This window comes from Panthera tigris, chromosome C1 (assembly GCF_018350195.1).
Source record: "Panthera tigris isolate Pti1 chromosome C1, P.tigris_Pti1_mat1.1, whole genome shotgun sequence".
Lineage (NCBI taxonomy): Eukaryota > Metazoa > Chordata > Mammalia > Carnivora > Felidae > Panthera > Panthera tigris.
This window is the reverse complement of record NC_056667.1, coordinates 118,259,392-118,279,653: the sequence shown is the minus strand read 5'-3', so window position 1 is coordinate 118,279,653 and position 20,262 is coordinate 118,259,392. Positions and strand designations below refer to the sequence as shown.

Genomic DNA, 20,262 nt, shown 5'->3' with positions numbered 1-20,262 from the left:
TATGTTTCCAAAGCAGAGCATGTGATAATTACAGCTTATGTAAAATTGCACAGATTTCCCACACAAATCCAAATGCTTGTCTTGATCTAGGAGCTAATGGCCCACATGGACATCTCAGGAGGGAATTGCCATAGGTCCACAGTCTGGCGGCCCATAGGCAGGTCTCCATACCATCCCGGGGTCAGAGGTTAATGAATTCTTGGAGAAGTTAGATTTCTGAAGTGGGAAAAGGAAGGCTGGGCTCCCACCCAGGGGCCAGGCCTTCTCACCATGGAAGATAACGCATGCTTTTCCATGTGAGGACATCGGTATTCCCCAGACCGGAGGCACTACGGTGTTTGTCCAGTTTTGATCCTATCAAGCCAGTTTTTCAAACCAATGCATTTCCCATTTTGTAAATAAAATCATTAATCTCTCAAGAGAATATCTAGCCTCCCTAGATGAAAACAGAGAAATTATAGTGCCTTCGCTTGACCTAAGTAACAGCTAGATCCCATTATCGTGCATTAATTGTATATAATATACATTTATATATATATTATATATAATATAATATATTAATATATAATATTATATATATAATATACATATATAATATATATTAATATATATTAATATATTATATGTATATATATATGTATATATACATATATGTATGTATATATACATATATGTATATGTATACATATATATACATGTATATGTACATACATATATACATATGTACATACATGTATATGTATATATACACATATATAATATATATAATATTATTATATATTAATATATTATATTATATATATAATAAATCTGTTTATGATTAACAATGCCTCTGGGCCAAGCACTGTGCTTGGGATTTACTCCCATCATCTTAGTTCCCCTGCCCACACTCCTGAGTTTCGCTACCTTACAGCAGGAGAAGCAAAGACTCCCCGAAGGCAAAACCTCTCCTGGGGTAGGCAGGCGGGGGGCTTACAGTTAATATACTCTGAATCCAGGAGTTGATCCCAAAGTCAGATTCCAAAGTTACGCTGTTCCAGATTTTGTCACATAGAATAACATAGTGTAGAACTCCAGAGAAGTCAGAATCGCCTGTATTCCCATTCCACAGCAGATGGGTAAATCCTGGCCCCATCACCAGATCCCCCTGCCGCTATGAACAGCCACTAACCACACCCCAGCGCATCCAAGTGAAATGTTTCCCCTCATTGACACCTCTTGCGAGAAAGGAGCCGTCTCAGATTAAAGACAGTGAGGAGGAAATTCTTTTCCTTCTGCTGGGAAGGGAAGGTGCACAGTTTATTAAGTAGGGCATTATCACTCAGCAGAACTTTCTCTAACGGTCCTTTCCTTCACCCATTCACCAAACGGCATTTTACGAAACTCCCCAAACTTGGTTTTTTTCTAACCTTTGATGTTTATTTATTTTTGAGAGAGGCAGAGGGCGAGCAGGGGAGGGTCGGAGAGAGAGGGAGACACAGAATCTGAAGCAGGCTGCGAGCTCTGAGATGTCAGCACAGAGCCTGATGCGGGGCTTGAACTCACAAAACACCAGATCATGACCTGAGCCGAGGTTGGACGCTTAACCGCCTAAGCCACCCAGGCGCCCCTGTTTTTTTCTAACCTTTGAGCTTTCAAAGGATTACAAAATCACTTGACTTTGAAGTGGGGAGAATTGCTAAACACAAAAACCCCACACAAAAATTAATTTTAGCTCAAAATCCCTTAGCCATTTTGAAGTTTGTTTGGACACGAGGAAGAACTTACTTCATCTTGTGATTGGCATTTCACTTTCTATCATTCCACCTCATAAAATGATGTTAGAAGCAACCAAAACATTTAAGCTCCAAAACACCAATCGGATCAGAAGTTCTGCATCTCAACAGCCTTCCCGTCTAAAATATAACAAGCATCTGAATTTTCTACGTTCTTTGATTTTCCTCTTGAGGCAAAGCCAAAATGCAAATAACCTGCAATCCATTTTCTCATCTGTGTTTTAGGACATTTTACTTTGAAGGTAAGCAAAAAGAATTCGTCATAATAGCAATTAAGCCCTATACTGTGAATATAATTTCTCAGTTCATTCCAGCCGCCATATCTAAGGACTGGGTTAGCCCCAGAACTTATTAAATTCTACCAAATCACATTACTAAATTGTCGCTTGTAAAACTTTTCTCATTTTCCTCTAAATTTCTCAGAGGTATCTGTAGAATTCTACATGCATCCAAGTTTTTGGTCCCCTTCTTGCTACACAGCTCAATCTGTCAGTTATTAAACTTATCCTCAACCTGCCAGGCTGCACTTAGTCTGTATGTCAGGAAAGTATTGAAGGAAGTTTCCTAATGTACTGGAAATTTCTACGTTAAATCAGAGTTGGGAGACTTGCTCCCCAGCTTGCCCCGGGCCTGAGTTTCTTCCCCTGTGGAATGCGAGGAATCGTCTAGAATAGTATCCAGATCTCTGCTAGTTTGATAACTCTGGGTTTGAAGTTGGCAGTTTCCCCTCAAAGCAGGAACCTAAGCTTTTAGGCAAAATACTAGCTAAGCGCTGAACAATAAGACGACGTGTGCTTTCTAACTACACGATTTTCTTGGGAGAAAGTCATTTCTCTAAATAAACACCTTGCAAATAAATATTTTGGGGTCCCCTCAGCTTGAGATGTGTGCAATATCCAGGAAGACTCAGGAAGCTGTGGTTAAGAGGAGAAACTCAGCATTTATTTGCCTCAGAGACGGGAAGGCTGTTTGGAGAAGGTGGGCCGTGAGTTTAAGGATTGTTTAAGGCCTTGCTCCTCCAAGTGTGGCCTCTGGACCAGCAGCATTAAAATCACCTGGGAGCTTGCTAGAAATGCAGAGTCTCAGATCCCCACCCCCGATCCACTGAATCAGCAATCCCGGGGTAGAGCCTAACAGGCTGCTTTGTTTGGCAAGCCCTGTGCTGGTGATTCCGATGCACCCCGAGTTTGACTACTCCTTTAGGGGAACGAGATGGCCCCCGGTGGGGCCGGGAGTGTCTTTGGTACCAAGTAGGCAGCCCGAGAGGGAAACTTCAGGAAGGTGTGAGCTGCCTTGCGAATAGGACACAGGGAGCTACGGCACCCAGTGGGAGGCCAAACCTGGGTTACAACTCAAGTTCACCGCTCACTCCCTGCATGACCTTGGATAAATCACCTAGCGTCTGTGACTGTGGACTTCCTCCTCCCCTGTAAGAAGGAAAATGGCACTACCTTGCAGGGCAGCTGAAAGACGGAATGAGGCGGTGTCTGTGAAGCCCCTGGAGCGGTGCCTGGCAGAAAGCAGGACGCTGCAGAGGCAGAGTCCCCGGGGGGTGACTGGCTGGGAAGGAGGGTGTGAGAAATGAGCCAGGTGGGTCAGGCTGCAGGGACCATAGGTCTAGAGAAGAGGGGATTCCCTATGGTTCCTGTCTGTACAGGGTGTTTGTCGTTTGGTGCTTTGGGGACAGCTGGAGATGGGCACTTCTTCAGGAGGGGACAATTAGGGGAGGTCACAAGGCCCGGGGTCCCTGAACTTTGCTTCCAGGGACAGACTCTTAAGGTAGAGAGTTTTGCAATACGGTGCCCTCTAGGATGCAAAGAGCCAAGAGTCAATGTATGACCCGTTTTCCTATTTAATAACGTGTTTCTGAGCGTGGCTTCTCCTCTCTCATCTGGACGCATGCAATTCAGCTGTAGATGAGCGGACAAGAAGCATCTGCCACCTCTGCTGGGTGACCTCAGGTCACCAGCAAACATTTATGGGACTTGTTGGGCAGCGAGCCTGGAACTCACGTGGGCCAGCGTCCGAGGCACTCCCCGCCAAGAGGGGAGACAGACACGTGCAAACAGGGTCCATGGGGTCCCTGTGACAGGGTCTACTGAGCCCACGCCAGACGTGAGGCTCAGCACATGACACAGATGACTCCGTTTCAGTCTCCCAAGGGCCCCCGAGGCAGCCAGGAGACTCAGAGGAGGAAAGTGAGGTTCCCAGAGGGCAGCACCTATCTCAAGGTCACAGAGGCGGATGTAAGCCCAGGCTCTCTGACTCTGGCCACTTTGCCACCTTGAAAGGAAGTATGCCATCCATGGGCGAGGCCAGAGAAGGCTTTGCAGTCAGGGACATCTGACATCTTAGCAGATTTCATAGGCTTGATCCGAGTTCTCTGGGGGATGAAGGGAGTGGGGCATTCCACAAAGGGGGCTGGGGCATGAGCAAATGACCCCGGAGTGAGCTGGGGCCTGCCTGCCAGGGTCTGACCTCTGAGGTTCCTTTAGCCCTTAGAAGAAGCTTCCTGAACCTCAGTTCTGTCCCATCCCTAACACGAGGAGCTGAACTAGTTGCCCTCTCAGATCATTCCAGTGCTTCCTGCCTCTGTGGTGCCAAGGTCTGAGCTCCTGGGGCTTCTGATCTACCTCCAGGCAGCTCCCGGCCTCAGGAGAATCATCTGAAGGGCTGCTGGGAGCCAGGAATTCCCTTGCTCATTATTCCAGAAAGGGGTCCCAAAGAGGCCCACCAGGCCCATTGCCTGCCCTCCATTGATCAGCACACAGTAGGTGCTTAGGAAAGTCAGAAATTGAAGTCAGAGGCAGGAAGTTCCCCAGGTAGGAACTCCCCCCAGGCCATGGGCAAGCTGGGGAACTGAGTTCCCTGTGGCTGCTAGGGATTGCCACCAGTGGGCTTGTGCCATGGGAAGGACACCAGTCGAGGGTGTGGTGGTGAGCACAGTGTTCCTCTGGTTACCCTCTAGTAACTGGTACTTCACAGTCAATACTGAGCTTTCGTTTCCCCAAGTTTGTGGGTTTTGGAGAGTCGTCTCTCTCTGAAATCAAATTGGTACAGGCACTTAAAATCCAGAAACCACAATGTTGCAGGGCACGTGGGTGGCTCAGTCGGTTAAGCGTCCGACTCTTGATATCAGCTCGGGTCACGATCTCACGATTTGGGGGCTGAGCCCCTCATCCGGCTCTGCACTGACAGCATGGAGTCTGCTTGGGATTCTCATGCTCTCCCTCTCTCTCTCTGCCTCTCCCCCGCTGGCTTGCTCTCTCTCTCTCTTAAAATAAATAAACTTAAAAAAAAGTTTATACAAAAAAAAAAAAGGAAACCACAATGTTGCTAAACCAACAAAGTATTATCTCCCTGTGACCCAGCATGGTGCTGGGGACAGTGGGCCTTCCATGAGTCAGTGAATAACGGGGTGAGTGGGTGGAAGGAAGGAAGGAAGGAAGGAAAGGAGGGAGGGAGGAAAGGAGGGGGGAAGGAAGGATCTTTCACATTAGAACCACAAATACGATCATCACCAATGATTGCAGTGATAATTTTTCCATCTTCTGGACACGAGACCCTTTAGCCACATAAATCTTTAGCCACATTAGGGCCACAATGAAATGAACCCACAAATTCTGTGGGGCATCTACTATGGGTGAGAGCCCCCAAGCACTCCTGGCGGCCAGTGAGTCCCCTCCACAGGCTTTTGGAAATAAAGAGAGCTTTGTTTTCAAAATATCCCTCAACTTCTTTCCAATCAAATGCATCAGGAAGAAACGGGATTAGAGTTAGCCATCAAGTCAGGTTATAATCAGACAAAGAAGGCCAGCCAGTAAATCCAGAGTCTGTCTGTCTGTCTAATGCAGACTTTCCTCCACTCCATCTCTATTTGTCCCCAACACGTGTCCCCATTTATCTGCAGTCTGTCTCCTTTTATGCTCTGCTCAGGAGGCTTTAAACAATCGTGGAGAACCAATGTATCTTTCCGTCTGCATTAATCAGACAAAAGGTAGAGGTTGTCTAAGATTAAAAGTGTCTAATATCTAAGTTTTATTATCTTCCCCTCTTTTTTGTATTTCGATCTTAGGACTTCAAGGACAGAAAGGAACAAAAGGAGAATCAGGATTTCCAGGTAAAGGGCCGGCTTCATTTTAATTTCTCAGAATGATGTCTGGAAAACCTCGTGCTTGGAGGACAGGTTTTGTTGACTTTGAACATGCTGCTGTGACCTTCCCCCAAAGGGGCTAGGGCTCAAGCCTGTTTGAGGCTAAGACTCCAGGACTCTGTCCTTCAAGTCTCAGATTCCTGCCCCTGGAAAACCTGGAGAGCGACAGAACTCAGTGACCTGGGCGGGTAGGGAGAGGGGCCACACTGAGGGTAGAGAAGGGGTGAAGAAGAGCCTGGAGAGCCAGGGCCGGCTGGTGGCTTCAGGCCGTGTGGCCACCATGGAGCTGTGCGGCCTTCCTCTCCACCTCCCCAGTGGGCTGCGAGGCCTCATCTGCTTCCCCGTACCTGCGCTGGTCCATCTCTGTCTTCCCTTTGGCCCCTCAAGCTCCTCCCCTCCTCCTGCTGCTGTCCGCTAGCCTATTATGATCACCTCCCAAGCCCAAGCGCGTGGTCGGTCACTGCGCATGGCACTTCCCACAGAGCACTCGCTTCTAGCCTTCTCCACAGCCCCCGCCCCAACGGGCGCCAACGCAAAACTTCTCAGACACATCTCTTGAACCCTCTTTCTGCCTCATGATCTGGGTATTCGGTTCCTGTTTGAACTTCCTAAAGGAGAACTCGAGACCTAGAAACACGACGGCAAGTTCTCTCAGAATGGCCACACCTTCCACACAATTATGTCACTCGGTGAGGCCCTCCAGGATCCCGTCCGCTGTTTTTACCTGTGTGTTCCCAGCCGGCATTCGTAGGAGAGTCAGTGGGGAGATCAGAACAACACCCTGCACCCTACTGTCCCTCCAAGGTGGACCAAAGACACGGGCTGAACATCCTAGCAGCCCATTCACGGAGGTGGGAAACGTGGTAGTCGAGGACAACTCAGTCATTGAGGACCAAGGCCCTTGGCCCCCCTCGGAAAGCAGAGCGAAGCATCTGACTAACATGGTTTCTCTCCTCTCCAGGCCCTGCAGGCATGAAGGGAAGCCAGGGAAGCCCAGGCCTGGCAGGCCTCAGGGGTGCACCGGGACTAAAAGGCCAAAAGGGAGAGCCAGGAGTGAAAGGTCAGGCCTCGGTCTCTGATTTGTGGGTTCTGAGGAGAGTCCCTGTTGTCAGGGGTTTGGGAGTTTCCAGAACCAGAGGTGTAGAGGTTTACTGGCTTCCCCTCCTCCACCCTGGACAAGTTCTGTGCTGGGATTGCCCTTGGCCCTGAGCACACAGAAGTGAAGAAGGCACGTTGTGGGCGTTTCAGAGAGGCAAACATGTGAACATTTGACGCGTTCACGCCCAGCCAATGCCCCGGCCGCTGCACCTTTCCACAAAGGAGATGCCTCCCCTGTCTGTCACATGTACTTCCCACATGTCACATGATGGGGTCACATGTTTCTCCCCTGTTAAATGCTCCTCTCTGGTCGAGCTCAAATCCTTCATGCTGTATTGTAAGCCTATTTCGTCTGGCTCAACCATGGGTGCCCGTGGTCCATCCAGCCCTCATGATGCCAGGTCACCTGCAAAACTGCAGGAGACCATCTGACCTCCCCACCCTCCTCCACTGCTGGCAAAGAGGGGTGAGGGGATCCTGGCTTCTTGGTTTCCTTCAAATTGTGTGTGTTGGGGGGGGGGCTTTTTTTTTGTCCTTGTGACAGGATCCTCTGGACAACAAGGAATACAGGGACAAAAAGGTCAAAAAGGTAATCACTATTTCTAGTCTCTTTAATTTGTGGTTTAGAGGAAACTCTGCACTTGAAAACTGCAGGTGCGGTGGGGAGAGGCCCTGGTTCTCGGAGAAATCCCTCGGTTTGGGAAAAGCTAACAGGCTTATCCCTCGGCTAGGCCTGCCCATGGCCGAGAGCCACAGCTCCCGTCCTCTCCCCCCGACTCCTTCTCTTTCTCTCTTCTTCCCCCCTTCCCTTTGTCTCCCCCTCCCTTCTCTCCCTCCCTCCCGTTACCCCCTCAACTTTTCCTTTTCTTCTCCCCACAAGGCCAGGCCAGGCCAGCTGCAGGTGCATGGAGGCTGCCGGCCGGGTCATACCTGTGCCGTATGTGGGATCTTCCCTGCTCTGGTGACGGCCAAGCGGGGGGCTGGCTCTTCCCTAACGACAGAGCTTCCAAGAACGGACAGGCAGAGCACACATCCATGCAAAGCCCTAGACTACTCTCCTCACCTCTCCCATGTATGTCTTTCACCCAGGTGAATCCCTGGTGTCCGTCAGGATTATCGGCACTAGCAGCCGAGGCCGGGCTGAAGTTTACTATAACGGCGTCTGGGGGACAATTTGTGACGATGACTGGGACCATTCAGATGCCACTGTCTTCTGCCGCATGCTGGGCTACTCCAGGGGGAGGGCCCTTGTCAATATGGCACCTGGTGAGTGCGTCTTTCCTTGAGGCCTTCCCTTCGGTTGCAAGTGACTCAGCGAGTTTGGGTTAAAAGAGAGGGATTGGCTTAAGCATCTGAAAAGTGCCCCTGGCCGCCAGCCTTCCAGGTTGGCGGCTCCAGGAGAAAGAGGACTTGTCTTCCACAACAGTGACGGCAAAGGCTTGGTCGGGGCTCTGGCTGACCTGGCCTGGATCGCGGTCTGCGCCTCCCTGAAGCCAGGTCGCTCCGTGGCCGAGGCATGGCTCTCTGAAGGCCAGCTGAGGCGCTGGCCCCGGAAGGACAGAGAAGTTGCAGGACGGGCAAACGCGGGGGTTCCTCTCAGTCTTCTGGGAACTAGACACGAGGACATTCCATATTGTGACCGTCTTTAAGGAGAAGGTGCAAAAGGAAGAGAAAATAAATTGGGGCAAGGACTTCCTAAAGTTCGTTTTGGAAAGATGTCCTGTGTCTTTCAGCAAAAGGTCCAAACTTTCAACAAAGGAGTGAAGACCCCAGGCTGAGATCATTTCTTTGGCCACAAGAGCTGACCTGGCAGGGACACTAGGCTGGCTTCTCCTGCCCACACTTCTAAATACTCTCTGCCCTTACTCTACTCCAAAATGCCTCCTCTCTTTTTTAATGTTTATTCATTTTTTGAGAGAGAGAGGGATCGTGAATGGGGGAGGAGCAGAGAGCGAGCGAGACAGGCTCTGAAGCAGGCTTTAGTTTCTGAGCTGTCAGCACAGAGCCCGACGAGGGGCTCGAACCCACATGAGATCATGACCTGAGCCAAAGTCGGACGCTCAACTGACTGAGACCCCCAGGTGCCCCAGCACCCACCTGCTTTTTAATCTGAGTTCCAGTTGGATTGTGACACTACTTTAAAGGATATATTTTCCTCATGTAGATTACCCTTATATAGATGGCCACACTGTAGTATAAATTACTATAACTGAATACACATCTTCTTCGATTTACGATGGGGTTACATCTCAACACACTCATCCTAATTTGAAAACATTGTGCACAAAATGCAACTAATACACCTCACCTACACATCATAGCCTAGCCTCATCTACCTTAAGCATACTCAGAACACTTACAGGAGCCCACAGTTGGGCAGAATTATTTAACACGAAACCTACTTATCATGTTGTCAACTTGCCCCTGTAATTGATTGACTACCATACTGAAAGTGATGAACGGAATGGTCATCTGGGTACTGAAGGGCTCTAAGTCTATCCGTTGTTGACTCTCGTGGTCGCCTAGCTGACTGAGAGCTCGTGCTGGCCCACACCCCAAGAGCACCGCCTCGCATGTCTCTAGCCTAGGAAAAGATCACAATTCACAATTCTCAAGTATGATTTCTACTGAACGTGGGTCACTCTTGAACCATCGTGAACTTGAAAAGTCATAAATCAGACCATCGTAAGTGGGGACTCTGTCATCCTGCTGTTTTTCCCTGTGCTATTGATCTGAAATCATTTATATCAGAAGTTAGGGGTTTTTGAAGAATGTGTGAATGCTTTCCAGCCAGAGGATGGCCTGGTAATAAAAGGCCATTTGAAGAAGGTAGGTATGGCTGCTGTGAATCAGCAGGAAAGAGGTAAACACTGGGAGCCCCTAGGAGGAAATTTCAAACAGTGCATAGCTTAAGTAATAATAATTAATAACAGCTTGAATATCATAATGTATCTTAATCTATCTCATTTAATCTTTGGGTGAGACCTTTGCCAAAGGGTAGAAAGCAGAATAGAAGCGGAGTTAACATAAGAGTGTGGACGAGAGGTGCCTGGGTGGCTTAGTCGGTTAAGCGTCCGACTTCGGCTCTGGTCACGATCTCACAGTTTGTGAGTTCGAGCCCCGCATTGGGCTGTGTGCTGACAGCTCAGAACCTGGAGCCTGTTTCGGATTCTGTGTCTCCCTCTCTCTCTCTTTCTGTCCCTCCCCCACTCGCACTGTGTCTCTTTCTCAAAAATAAATAAACATTTAAAAAAAGTAAAAAAAAAAAAAAGAGAGAGAGAGAGAGAAAGAGAGAGACTAGACCAGCTGTCAGCACCCTGGGCCTGAGTGGATGCAAGGGAAATTGGCAGTCTACCCACAAATGGAAGTTTGACCCTAATTGTGCTTTCCTCTCTCTCCTCGCCTTCCGTATCTCCAGGCACTGGGCAGATCTGGCTGGATAACGTTGCATGTCAAGGGACAGAAGGGACCCTGTGGAATTGCAACAAGAATAGCTGGGGCTCTCACAACTGCAACCACAATGAGGACGCAGGCGTGGAATGCAGCTGACCCCCCACAGCCCCTCCACTTCCGCTCCCAAAGTGTCTGCAGGCATGGGCACTCAGCTCACCTGGGGGAGGGCCACTGCTCTCCGAGGGGTCCCTCTGGGGTGGGGTCACTAATAAAGCTCAAAGCACTAGCTGGTAATGTCATTGGCTGGGGCCGAAATCACTCGTTCTTACCTCTCATCCCTTACGGATGAGCCCACTCCACGCACACATTTCACTGAGTTCTCCCGGGGAGACAGTGGCGTCTCAACTCGGGGGATCTAAACGCGATGTGGAAACCGAAGAGTGCCCGAAGTCAGTGTGAGGCATGACCATCATTCAGCCCCAGCACTGGGGCCGTTCGCCAGCGAGTGAGGACGTTGGCATGTGGTTGACATCATGGTGCGTGATAAATAGGAATGGCGCCTTTAAGCATGAAAATTAGTTTCCTTGGGATGTGAGCTCCATAAATAAAAGGACTTTTGTCTGTTTTATTCACCCATGTAGGGACTCAGTAAACATGTAGTGAATGAACTGAATTAAACCAAGAGGGTGGAGGGGCTCATGCTTTGCACAACTTGGCTTCTGACTCCCTTTTCAGCTTCCCCTGGGTTATATATTTTCTGAGTGCACTCTCACGAGTATTCTCTCTCTCTCTCTCTCTCTGTCCACTATAAATGCTTTGGGTAAATGGTAAATCTGGGAGAGTGAGATGCATGTGTGATATGACTCTGAGGTATCATCATTTGCACCGGACCCATGGGGAGCTCAGCCTCAGGGCATTCGGAAAAAATGCCCAGGGTCACTTGTAAACAGGGGAGCCAAGGTTAGAACCCACAGAGGGGCAATGGAAGGCCCGGGCCTAGGAGTTACCCACCGCGAATAAACACATAGGTGGATCTCTGCGGGATGGAGAAGCTGGAATTTGGTGAGATGTGAGCTGAACTTTCTGAAACCGAAAAAGGAACGAATCAGGAACACCCCCTGTGTTGGTTAGTTATTGCTGCACGACAAATCACACCAAGTACGGGTAGGTTAGAATTCTTAGTTTTTACTCATTCGTGCACCTGCAGGTCGGCTGGAGACTGGCCCATCCAGGCTGGGCTCCACGAGGGGGCGCTGCTTCAAGCTGCAGGGCCAGCTGGGTTTGGCTCTTCACTGAGGGTCAGGCTCAGCCTGCCACCTAGATGCCCTCTACAGCTTGTCTCCTGGTGAAGGCAGCAGCATAAAAATGTAAGCAGGCACACACGATGCTCCTTAGCTCCTTAGGCTCACAGTCACTTCCCATCCATGTCCTTGGTTTCCATCCCTGAGCTATTGACTCCCTAGCTTATACTCCAAGTGCAGAGCTCTCTCCCGAGCCCTAGTCATACAGATCTGCCTACCAGCCACCTCCTTGTGGGTGTCTCAAGGTCAGGAAGCTAAGGTCTGACTCATCTGCCACTCCTGCGTCCCCATCTCAGCCAATGGCTCCCTCCATCAGGGCCCAAGACAGAAACTGAATGCCAAAGCCCACGCCTCCCCATCCCTTACCCCTCAAGCACCAGGCACCCAGTCCCATTAATTCTACCGCCCTGCCTTCAAAACATCTCTCCAGCCCATCCAGCTGGCTCCTTCTCTGCAACCACGACGGTTCAGGCCACAGCACCAATAGTCCAGATGCTTGGAACATCTCCTAATCAGTCTCTTCCCTGCACCACACCCCATCAGCCACCTCTTCATTCTCTGGGCAGCAGCCTGAGAGATCTTTAGAAATGACAAAGAAACCATGCTGATGCCCACCTAAGGCCTTCAAAGGCTCCCCATTCCCCGAGGCAGTGGGCCACATGCATCACATGGCTTACAAGAAAGTGCCCCTGACAATCGATCTATCTCCTACACATCACACAACGGGCTCTTGCTATCTGTTTTCTGATCGACTCCCTGAAGGAAGGAAGGAAGGAAGAAGGCAGGCTAAACCCAGCACTCAGCTTTTTCTGCCCTGGGATGGCATCACCGTCTTCCCTCAAATGTTGTGCATCGTACTCTAATTATTGTGACAGAGGACCTCCCCACTGAAACCCCTTCCCAAGGAAAGGAAGGAACGGCTTTCTCCAAAGGTGAGTCTAATCCTCGGTCGTTTACATTTTATAAGGGTAGCTTTCAAAACAAACTCACGGAGCTCATGGTTTACTAGGTGCATTGTAAATTTTAAAAGTTCCTATCTCCCTGCTGCATCAACATCCCCACAAAACATGCTGTGAGCACCCAGCCCAGGGGACCAGGTGTACCGGTATGGTAAGGTGGCCCCCTGCCACAGGTGCCCCTTCCCACCTCCCACGACTATGACCTGGTGATAGTCAAACACCAAAGAGGACCCGTGAAGAGCCCTCATGCCCTTTGCTTGTGCACCGCCCTGACCCCCCATAAAGGCCCTTGCCCATGGGTCCTCGGTCTCTCTGCTCCCCACCTATATGGCTCAACCTGTTCCCTGAACCTGAACACTCCCCACCATGTGGCGGCCCCTCGGCCTGCGGTGACTCTGTCTCACTAGGACCTGTGAGCGTAGCACACTTCCTTTCCCTGCACCTCTCCTGTGCCCCGTCTTGTGGCAGCACCTGAGTGACATCCCCGAAAAGGACAGGGAGCCGAGAGCATCACGTGATGCAAGTGATACTATTCTCATCTTATAAACCCGCGGCACGTGGCTCCCAATTCATCACCCTTCCATCCGTGGCCTTCACAACGTGACCCTGCAGCTCGTCAACAGAGGCCAGGTCTCTTCTCTTACACTCTCTCTCTCTCTCTCTCTCTGGGAATTCTCATCATGTGATGAAAACTAGTCCAGGTTAGCCCACTGGGGGATGAATGAGCATGTGGAGCAGGGTCCGGTCACCCCGGCTGGGGCCAGCCTCCACCAGCCAGCCTAGGCCCCAGTCACATGAGGGAGTCCAGCCAAGGCTGGTCAAGCCTGACCCACGCTGGAGGGACTAACTGTCCAACCAAGCCATAAACGCATGGGCAATCACCGATGGCTGTGGCTTAAAGCCACTGGCTTTGGGGGTGGTTTGCTATGTAGCAGTAACCCCCTAACACAATTAACTCGACTAAGGACACCCAGCCAGTAAGAGGCAGAGAGATTTGAACCCAGGTCTGTCTGGCACCAGTAACATTTAAGAGACCAAGGAAAATTGCTGCCGCCCGCACCTCAGCCAGGCAGCTCCCCTCATTAGCTCTCAGACCAAGCTAAGCTGAGAAAACCTTCCTTCCAGAACCTCCGCCAGGCGGGGCAGGGCGGGGCACATGGCCGCAGCGTGGGCACGCTGGTTCTGTGGCTGATGGAGGGCTGGTTGTGGGGCAGGAGGGGAAGTGGGTAAAATTAGCATGACAGCATCCTCAACTGCCCGAGAGCAGACTAGGCTGGGCTGGGGCTGCTGAATGTTGGGCATGACTGCCTAACCTCTGCCAGACGTTGCTGTTCATGTGCAGTAATCCTCTTCCCTCCTGCTTCCTGGAAATGCTGTGGCCTGGCTGAGGCCCGCAGGTCACAAACCAGCACGGGGCCCCCCGGCCCAGCAGGACAGAGATGGCCCTCTGTGCACAATCTGCACCCCCCGCCCCCATCACTCCCCTGCCCAGCAGGGAAAGCCCAGAGAGCTCCCTGGCATCCAACCATAGAGATGCACCTAAGAGGGAAGGTTCCGGAGCCAGGCTGCCTGGGCTGGGCAGCCTATAACAGGCTTTTACCTGGACAATCAAGGTGTTGAAATTCTCTGGGCCCCGGGGGGCACCTGGGTGCTCAGTCGGTAAAACGTAGGACTTTGGCTCGGGACATGATTTCGCAGTTTGTGAGTTCAAGCCCGCATGGAGCTCTCTGCTATCAGCATGGTTCTCTCTCTCTCTCTCTCAAATATAAACATTAAAAATTAAAAAAAAAATTCTCTGGGCCCTGGTTTCCTTGTCTATAAAATATAGTAAGAATTCCTCCCTCTCAGAGTTCTTGTGAGGATTAATCAAAATGATAGCTAAAAAGAAAGCATTTCGCATGGTGCCCGGCACATGGTAAATGCTCCGTGCTCCTTACTATGATCCTTCAACACCCTCCACAGTCCACCCCTCGACCCTTGCCTCCCCCCAACTGCCCTGCTGGGCCCTGTGCCCCAGGCAAGAGGGTGTTCTCAGAGCCCTCCCATCCGCGACACGCTTGTGGGGTAGGATGCACTAAGATGGGGTCCGTGGGTCCTCCAGGGCCCTACACAGACAGAGCTGGCAGTGGGAGACGTTTACTGGGGGTAAGGCCTGTGAAAGACAAAAGGCACTAGAGACGGAGACCCACATGCAGACATGACTCGGTCCCCTCTAGGCGTCCCGTGCTGGGCAGGAATAGTCAGGCCCTACACCGTCCCCTGCCCCATTCAGTCCCTGGCCAGGCTGCCCCGGAAGTGCGCGGACTTGACCAGGAAGTGGAGGTGCATCCGGACATCGCCGCCCAGAGGCCGGAGGCTCCTGTGCTCCCGCAGCTGAAGGATAGCTTCTCTCCTGCGTGGCTGCTGGGGGTGGTTTGGGGGAAAGCGTGTGGGGTTTGGGGTCAAATTTAAATCCCAGCACCAATGACCGATTGTGTGGCTTTGGGGAAGTCACATACCCTCTCTGAGTTTCTGTTTCCCCATCTGTAAAGGGGGGAAAATGACGATGATGATGATAAAAATAAAAATAATATAGTGCCTCACATGGATTAACTGCCCGTGCTCTTGGTACATACTGGGAACTGAGTAACAGTAGTTATGAGAACAGCTTGACTCCAAGCTTCCACTGTAACCTGTCTCCACGCCTAGAATATTGTATCTTCTTCCACCCACCACTCCAGAATCCTTTCCACCCTGTATGGCCCAGTTGACGTTGTACTTCCTTTAGGAAACCTTTTCTGACGACTCTTGCTGCAGACAAATCTTTCTTTTCACTCAATCCCAATGGCCCATCCATGTAAGGAAAGAGAAATCAGCACAGAACCTAAGATTTTCTGAGAGCCAACTGTGTGATATGCACTATGCTGGATGCGTTATATTTTTGTGCCGATTATCCTTCGCCGCCGCATCGGATGGAATGTTTCATTAATACCTCCATTTTGCAGATGGAAAAACTGAGGCTGGGAGACATAAGGCGACTTTTCTTTGCTCAGTAAAACTCATCCCCAGGTCTTCTACTTATGCTCTTTTTCCTTTGCACCATGTTGGACTCGGGAACCATTCAGGAAATGTGTATTGTTGCCATATGGGAGCCTGCATTAAAATAATATGCAAACAACACTCCCCTGATAGGGCTGTTCTAAGTCTTTGGGACTGAGGAGGGGATCAGAACTCGAGGAATTCTTTCATTTAAACACTCTTCAGTTCCCCTTTGTAGTGGAGCAATCAGAGGCCAATTAGATCAAGTCCCAGGAATATAAGCCATCAATTCACAAGAGATCATGGTCCAATAATCATTGTTTTAAGTTCATCATTACATTCAATTAAAGAAATGCAAAAAACAGCAACAGCAACAACAACCCATGAGGTCATTTATTTGAATGTCAAATTGGCAATTAAAAAAAAATCTTTGGTGTTGGTCAAAGAGGAAGGAAAAGAACACCATTAACCACTGCAAATAGAAATACAGATGGATCTCCCGGGTGTGGGGGAGGGGAATTTGTCGAGATGTGACTTGAGCTTTTTGAAACAGAAAAAGGAACGAATCAGAAATGCCCCCTGTATTGGTTCATTATTGCTGCACGACAAATCACACCAAGATTTGTCAGGTTAGAATTCTTATACTGCACCTGCAGGTCAGCTGGAGATTGGCGGATCCAGGCTGGGCTCCACTAGGGGGCGCTGCTTCAAGCTGCAGGGCCAGCTGGGTTAAGCTCTTCGCTGTGGATCAGGCCCAGCTGTGCCACCTGTATTCCCTCCACAACTTGTCTCCTGGTAAAGGCAGCAACGTCAAAGGATAAGCAAGAATACAGGATACTTCTTAAAGCCCAGGCTCAGAGCCGGCACGTTGTCACCTCTGGCCACATTTCGCTGGCCAGAGCAAGTCACATGGCCAAGCCCAAAGTCCTTGGGCAGGAATGTTCCCTCCACCTTCAGTAGGAGGATGGCAAAGGGACAAAACGCATGTATGGGAGAGGGGGTAGAACTGGGCCAATTAGGCATCTACAAACCCACAGAAGTATATCCGTGGAGCACTGTGTGTAACGCTACAGAGCCACACAGATGCACCTTTAACTTATGTTAAAGGTGTTCAGAACAATCAAAAGAGAAATGGCAATTTAAATAGGAGTCTAGGGGCGCCTGGGTGGCTCAGTCGGTTGAGCGTCCGACTTCAGCTCAGGTCATGATCTTGCAGTTCGTGGGTTCGAGCCCCGTGTCGGGCTCTGTGCTGACAGCTTGGAGCCTGGAGCCTGCTTCGGATTCTGTGTCTCCCTCGCTGTAAAACAATATGTACAGAAGGACCACAATTTAATAAAGTCAGCTTTCTCCTTCTCACCACCCCTAACCAAGAGTCGATCACACGCCGCAGATGTCTGAGTTCTCCCTCAGATGCTTCTTGAATGTGTCCACCGGTCCCCCCACCTCCCACCCCTGCCTCTACCACAGCCCGAGCTCCCGTCAGGGGCCTATGTGATGCTCACCTCCCAGCTGGTCTCTCTCCCTTCAGTCTGGCCTCTTCCTAGCCATTCTCCCCAAGCGGCCAGAGTGGCCTTATATCTGGTCACTCTCCTTGCTTCACACCCTTCAAAGAACACCCACTGCCATTATAAGAAGGTCCCCTCTCCCATCCGTGGTAGAAGGAGCCCTCTGTCATCTGGCCCCACTGACCTCTTGGCCTTTGAACCGCTTCTTGTCACTTGGCCCAAATTTACTCTCCAGCCTGAGGAGCTCCACACAGTCCCTCAGAACAGCCGTGGCCATTCATCCCTCCTCGCCCCCACTTTTCCTCCCGCCCCATCTCCTCTGATCCCCATATGCCCAGATCCAGTCAGTAAGATGGCACTCAGCATAGTTCGGAACCGTTCTGGGCACCTGGATGGCCCAGTCAGTTAAGCGTCTGACTTTAGCTCAGGTCATGATCTCATGGTTCATGAGTTCGAGCCCCATGTTGGGCTCTATGCTGACAGCTCAGAGCCTGGAGTCTGCTTTAGATTCTATGTCTCCTTCTCTCTCTGCCCCTCCCCTGATCACGCTCTGTCTCTCTCTCTCTCTCTCCAAAAAAAAAAAAAAAAAAAAAAAAAAGACTGTTCATTGCCTCTCTCTGCTGTGTATGCAGGAACTGTGTTTTTAGTAGTGTCCTCCAATTATTCAGCATAGTGCCAGGCACATAGTGTGTATATATCATGTGTGTGTACGTATGTAAGGTGTATGTGTATGTAATAAATAAATTTTTAAATGTATACACTTTGGGAAAAAAATTGGAAACAAATGCACCAAAATATTTCTCTTTGGCAGGATCCTGATGGATTTCATTTTATTTTTGATTTATTTTAGCATTGGTTTTTATTGTATTTTTTCTATTTTTCTCTGCGTTGGGAGTTGTCTACCATGACAATAAATATATACCATGAATGTATATTCGTAAGCAGAAGAGAGATTGTTATTTAAAGTGGACGGTAAAAGCACACGATGCACCATCAAAGGGTCCAGCGTCTTCCCCATCCTGGGCTCAGACCTTCAGTCCTGGTCCCCCTCTCTGTGTGTCCTGGAGCACAAGCCCCTTGGAGGACATGAGGCATGGGGTCCACAGAACACCTAGGGTGCGCTGGGCTGTGACGGGGAAGGGGACCGCAGCCGGAGGAGACGAGGCGTGCAGGGGAGGACTTTGTATTTTACAACAAGATATACTAAGTCCTGTTTGTATGTTGATGGGAAGGACCCAGTAGGTAGGGAGAAAGTTGTAAATCGGGAGACAGGGCAGAATTTCAGCAGCTACGTCCTTACAAGGGCTAGAGGTCAGAGGGGTTCAGAGCAATTGGTGGGAGCAGGAGAGCTCTTCCATGGCAGGAGGAAGGAAGGTGAAAATCCGAATAAAGACGCAGAAGCCGTGCATTGGGTATTGGGAAGATGAGGGACGGGTGGAGTTCTCATTTGATTGCTTCTACGTTCTCAAAAGGCATGAACCAAGGTCAGCCGCTGAACGCGGGGAGGGACGGGTGGCGGAAGTGTCAAGGGAGAAGGATCTGACTCTGGGGTTTGGGCGGGGGGCGGAGGGGGCGGGGGGGGGGCGTGCAGCCCACTGCTGCCTTTACTGGAAATGCTGCCATCCACCGAGGCTTACCCTGGGCCAGACACTCATCCTCTCATTTGATCTTCAAAACAACCTGCGAGAGACAGACCCTAAGTACAGAAAACAAATTGATAATTGGTGGGGGGTGGGGGATGGGCAAAATGGGTGAAAGGGAGTAGGAGGCGCAGGCTTCTGGGTGTGGAATGAATAAGTCGTGGGGGTGAACGGCACAGCCTAGGGAATATGGTCGATGGAACGGGGATGGTGTTGTATGGTGACCGATGGCAGTTGCACTTGTGAACATAGCACCACGTTAATAGACTTGTCGAATCACTAGGCTGTACGTCCCGAAATGATGTGACATTGTGTGTCAACTAGCCTTCACTTAAAAAAAAAAAAAAAAAAAAAAAAAAAAAAACCCTACAGGGTGAAGATTCCTGAAACCGTTCTAGAGCTGAGGAGGTCTGTGTTCAAGGTCACACACAACGTGCACAGAATTGAGGCCAGAATTGAACCCAGGCATGTCTGATGCCAGGGTCAAGTGGCCCTCCGTGCACTCTGCTGAAGATGCCTTTGCTGAACCTCGCGCCCCGGCCTCCTTTTCTATGAGATTTTTTTTTTATGTTTATTTATTTCCAAGACAGAGAGAGATAGCATGAGTGGGGGAGGGGCAGAGAGAGAGGGAGACACAGAATCTGAAGCAGGCTCCAGGCTCTGAGCTGTCAGCACAGAGCCTGATGCGGGGCTCGAACTCACAAACCGTGAGATCATGACCTGAGCCGAAGTTGGTCGCTCAACCGACTGAGCCACCCAGGCGCCCCCCTGGCCTCCTTTTCTGCCCTTCTGGGCCTCACCCCATGCCACTGCTCACCTCCCAGTCAAGTCCTGTTGCCCGAGAACCCAACAGATTTGGGGGGGGGGGTGTCTCATGTATCGATGGCTGCCGACGCCTTAATGAAAATTCAAAGGCGTTTTTGGCGAGGACCCCTCTTACTTAACACGGTGCTGCACCTCTGTTTCCCTTTCCACTGGGAGCCACCCTGTTCCCAATCTCAACATCTCGCATTTGCACGTTCCCCTGCAATGTGTCAGACATTCATTCACCTGTGCCTTCTACGAGGGAGTCACTGACACAAAGATAAACGGCCCAGTTCCTGTCCCCTGCGGTCAGGGTCCATGGGGGAAGCCACAAGTGAATACATTCTCAGGACAGAGCAATGGACTGGGCTGGCCCAGGAATGTGGGGGGTCTTTGCTCTGAATCCCAGCCAGACCCAGGGCCCAATTGGAATTCCTTCCTTCAGCCCTGCTTCCCAAATCTACATAGTAAAATCTTTTATTTATTTATTTATTTATTTATTTATTTATTAATGTCTATTTATTTTTGGAGAGAGAGAGAGACAGAGCACAAGTGGGGGAGGGGCAGAGAGAGAGGGAGACACAGAATCCGAAGCAGGTTCCAGGCTCTGAGCTGT

The 20,262-nt window shown here is 50.2% G+C and overlaps 1 protein-coding gene across 1 annotated transcript in view; it reads left to right on the top strand.

Annotated features, from left to right (window-relative positions):
* MARCO (macrophage receptor with collagenous structure) overlaps window positions 1-10,705 on the top strand; it is a 40,228-nt gene extending 29,523 nt beyond the window's left edge. The window contains exons 12-16 of the mRNA XM_015541598.2: window positions 5,851-5,895; window positions 6,890-6,988; window positions 7,571-7,615; window positions 8,116-8,292; window positions 10,445-10,705. Coding sequence (XP_015397084.2) covers window positions 5,851-5,895; window positions 6,890-6,988; window positions 7,571-7,615; window positions 8,116-8,292; window positions 10,445-10,575 — 497 coding nt within the window. The 3' untranslated portion in view covers window positions 10,576-10,705. The remainder of the gene's footprint in view (window positions 1-5,850; window positions 5,896-6,889; window positions 6,989-7,570; window positions 7,616-8,115; window positions 8,293-10,444) is intronic.
* Window positions 10,706-20,262: the final 9,557 nt, after the last annotated feature.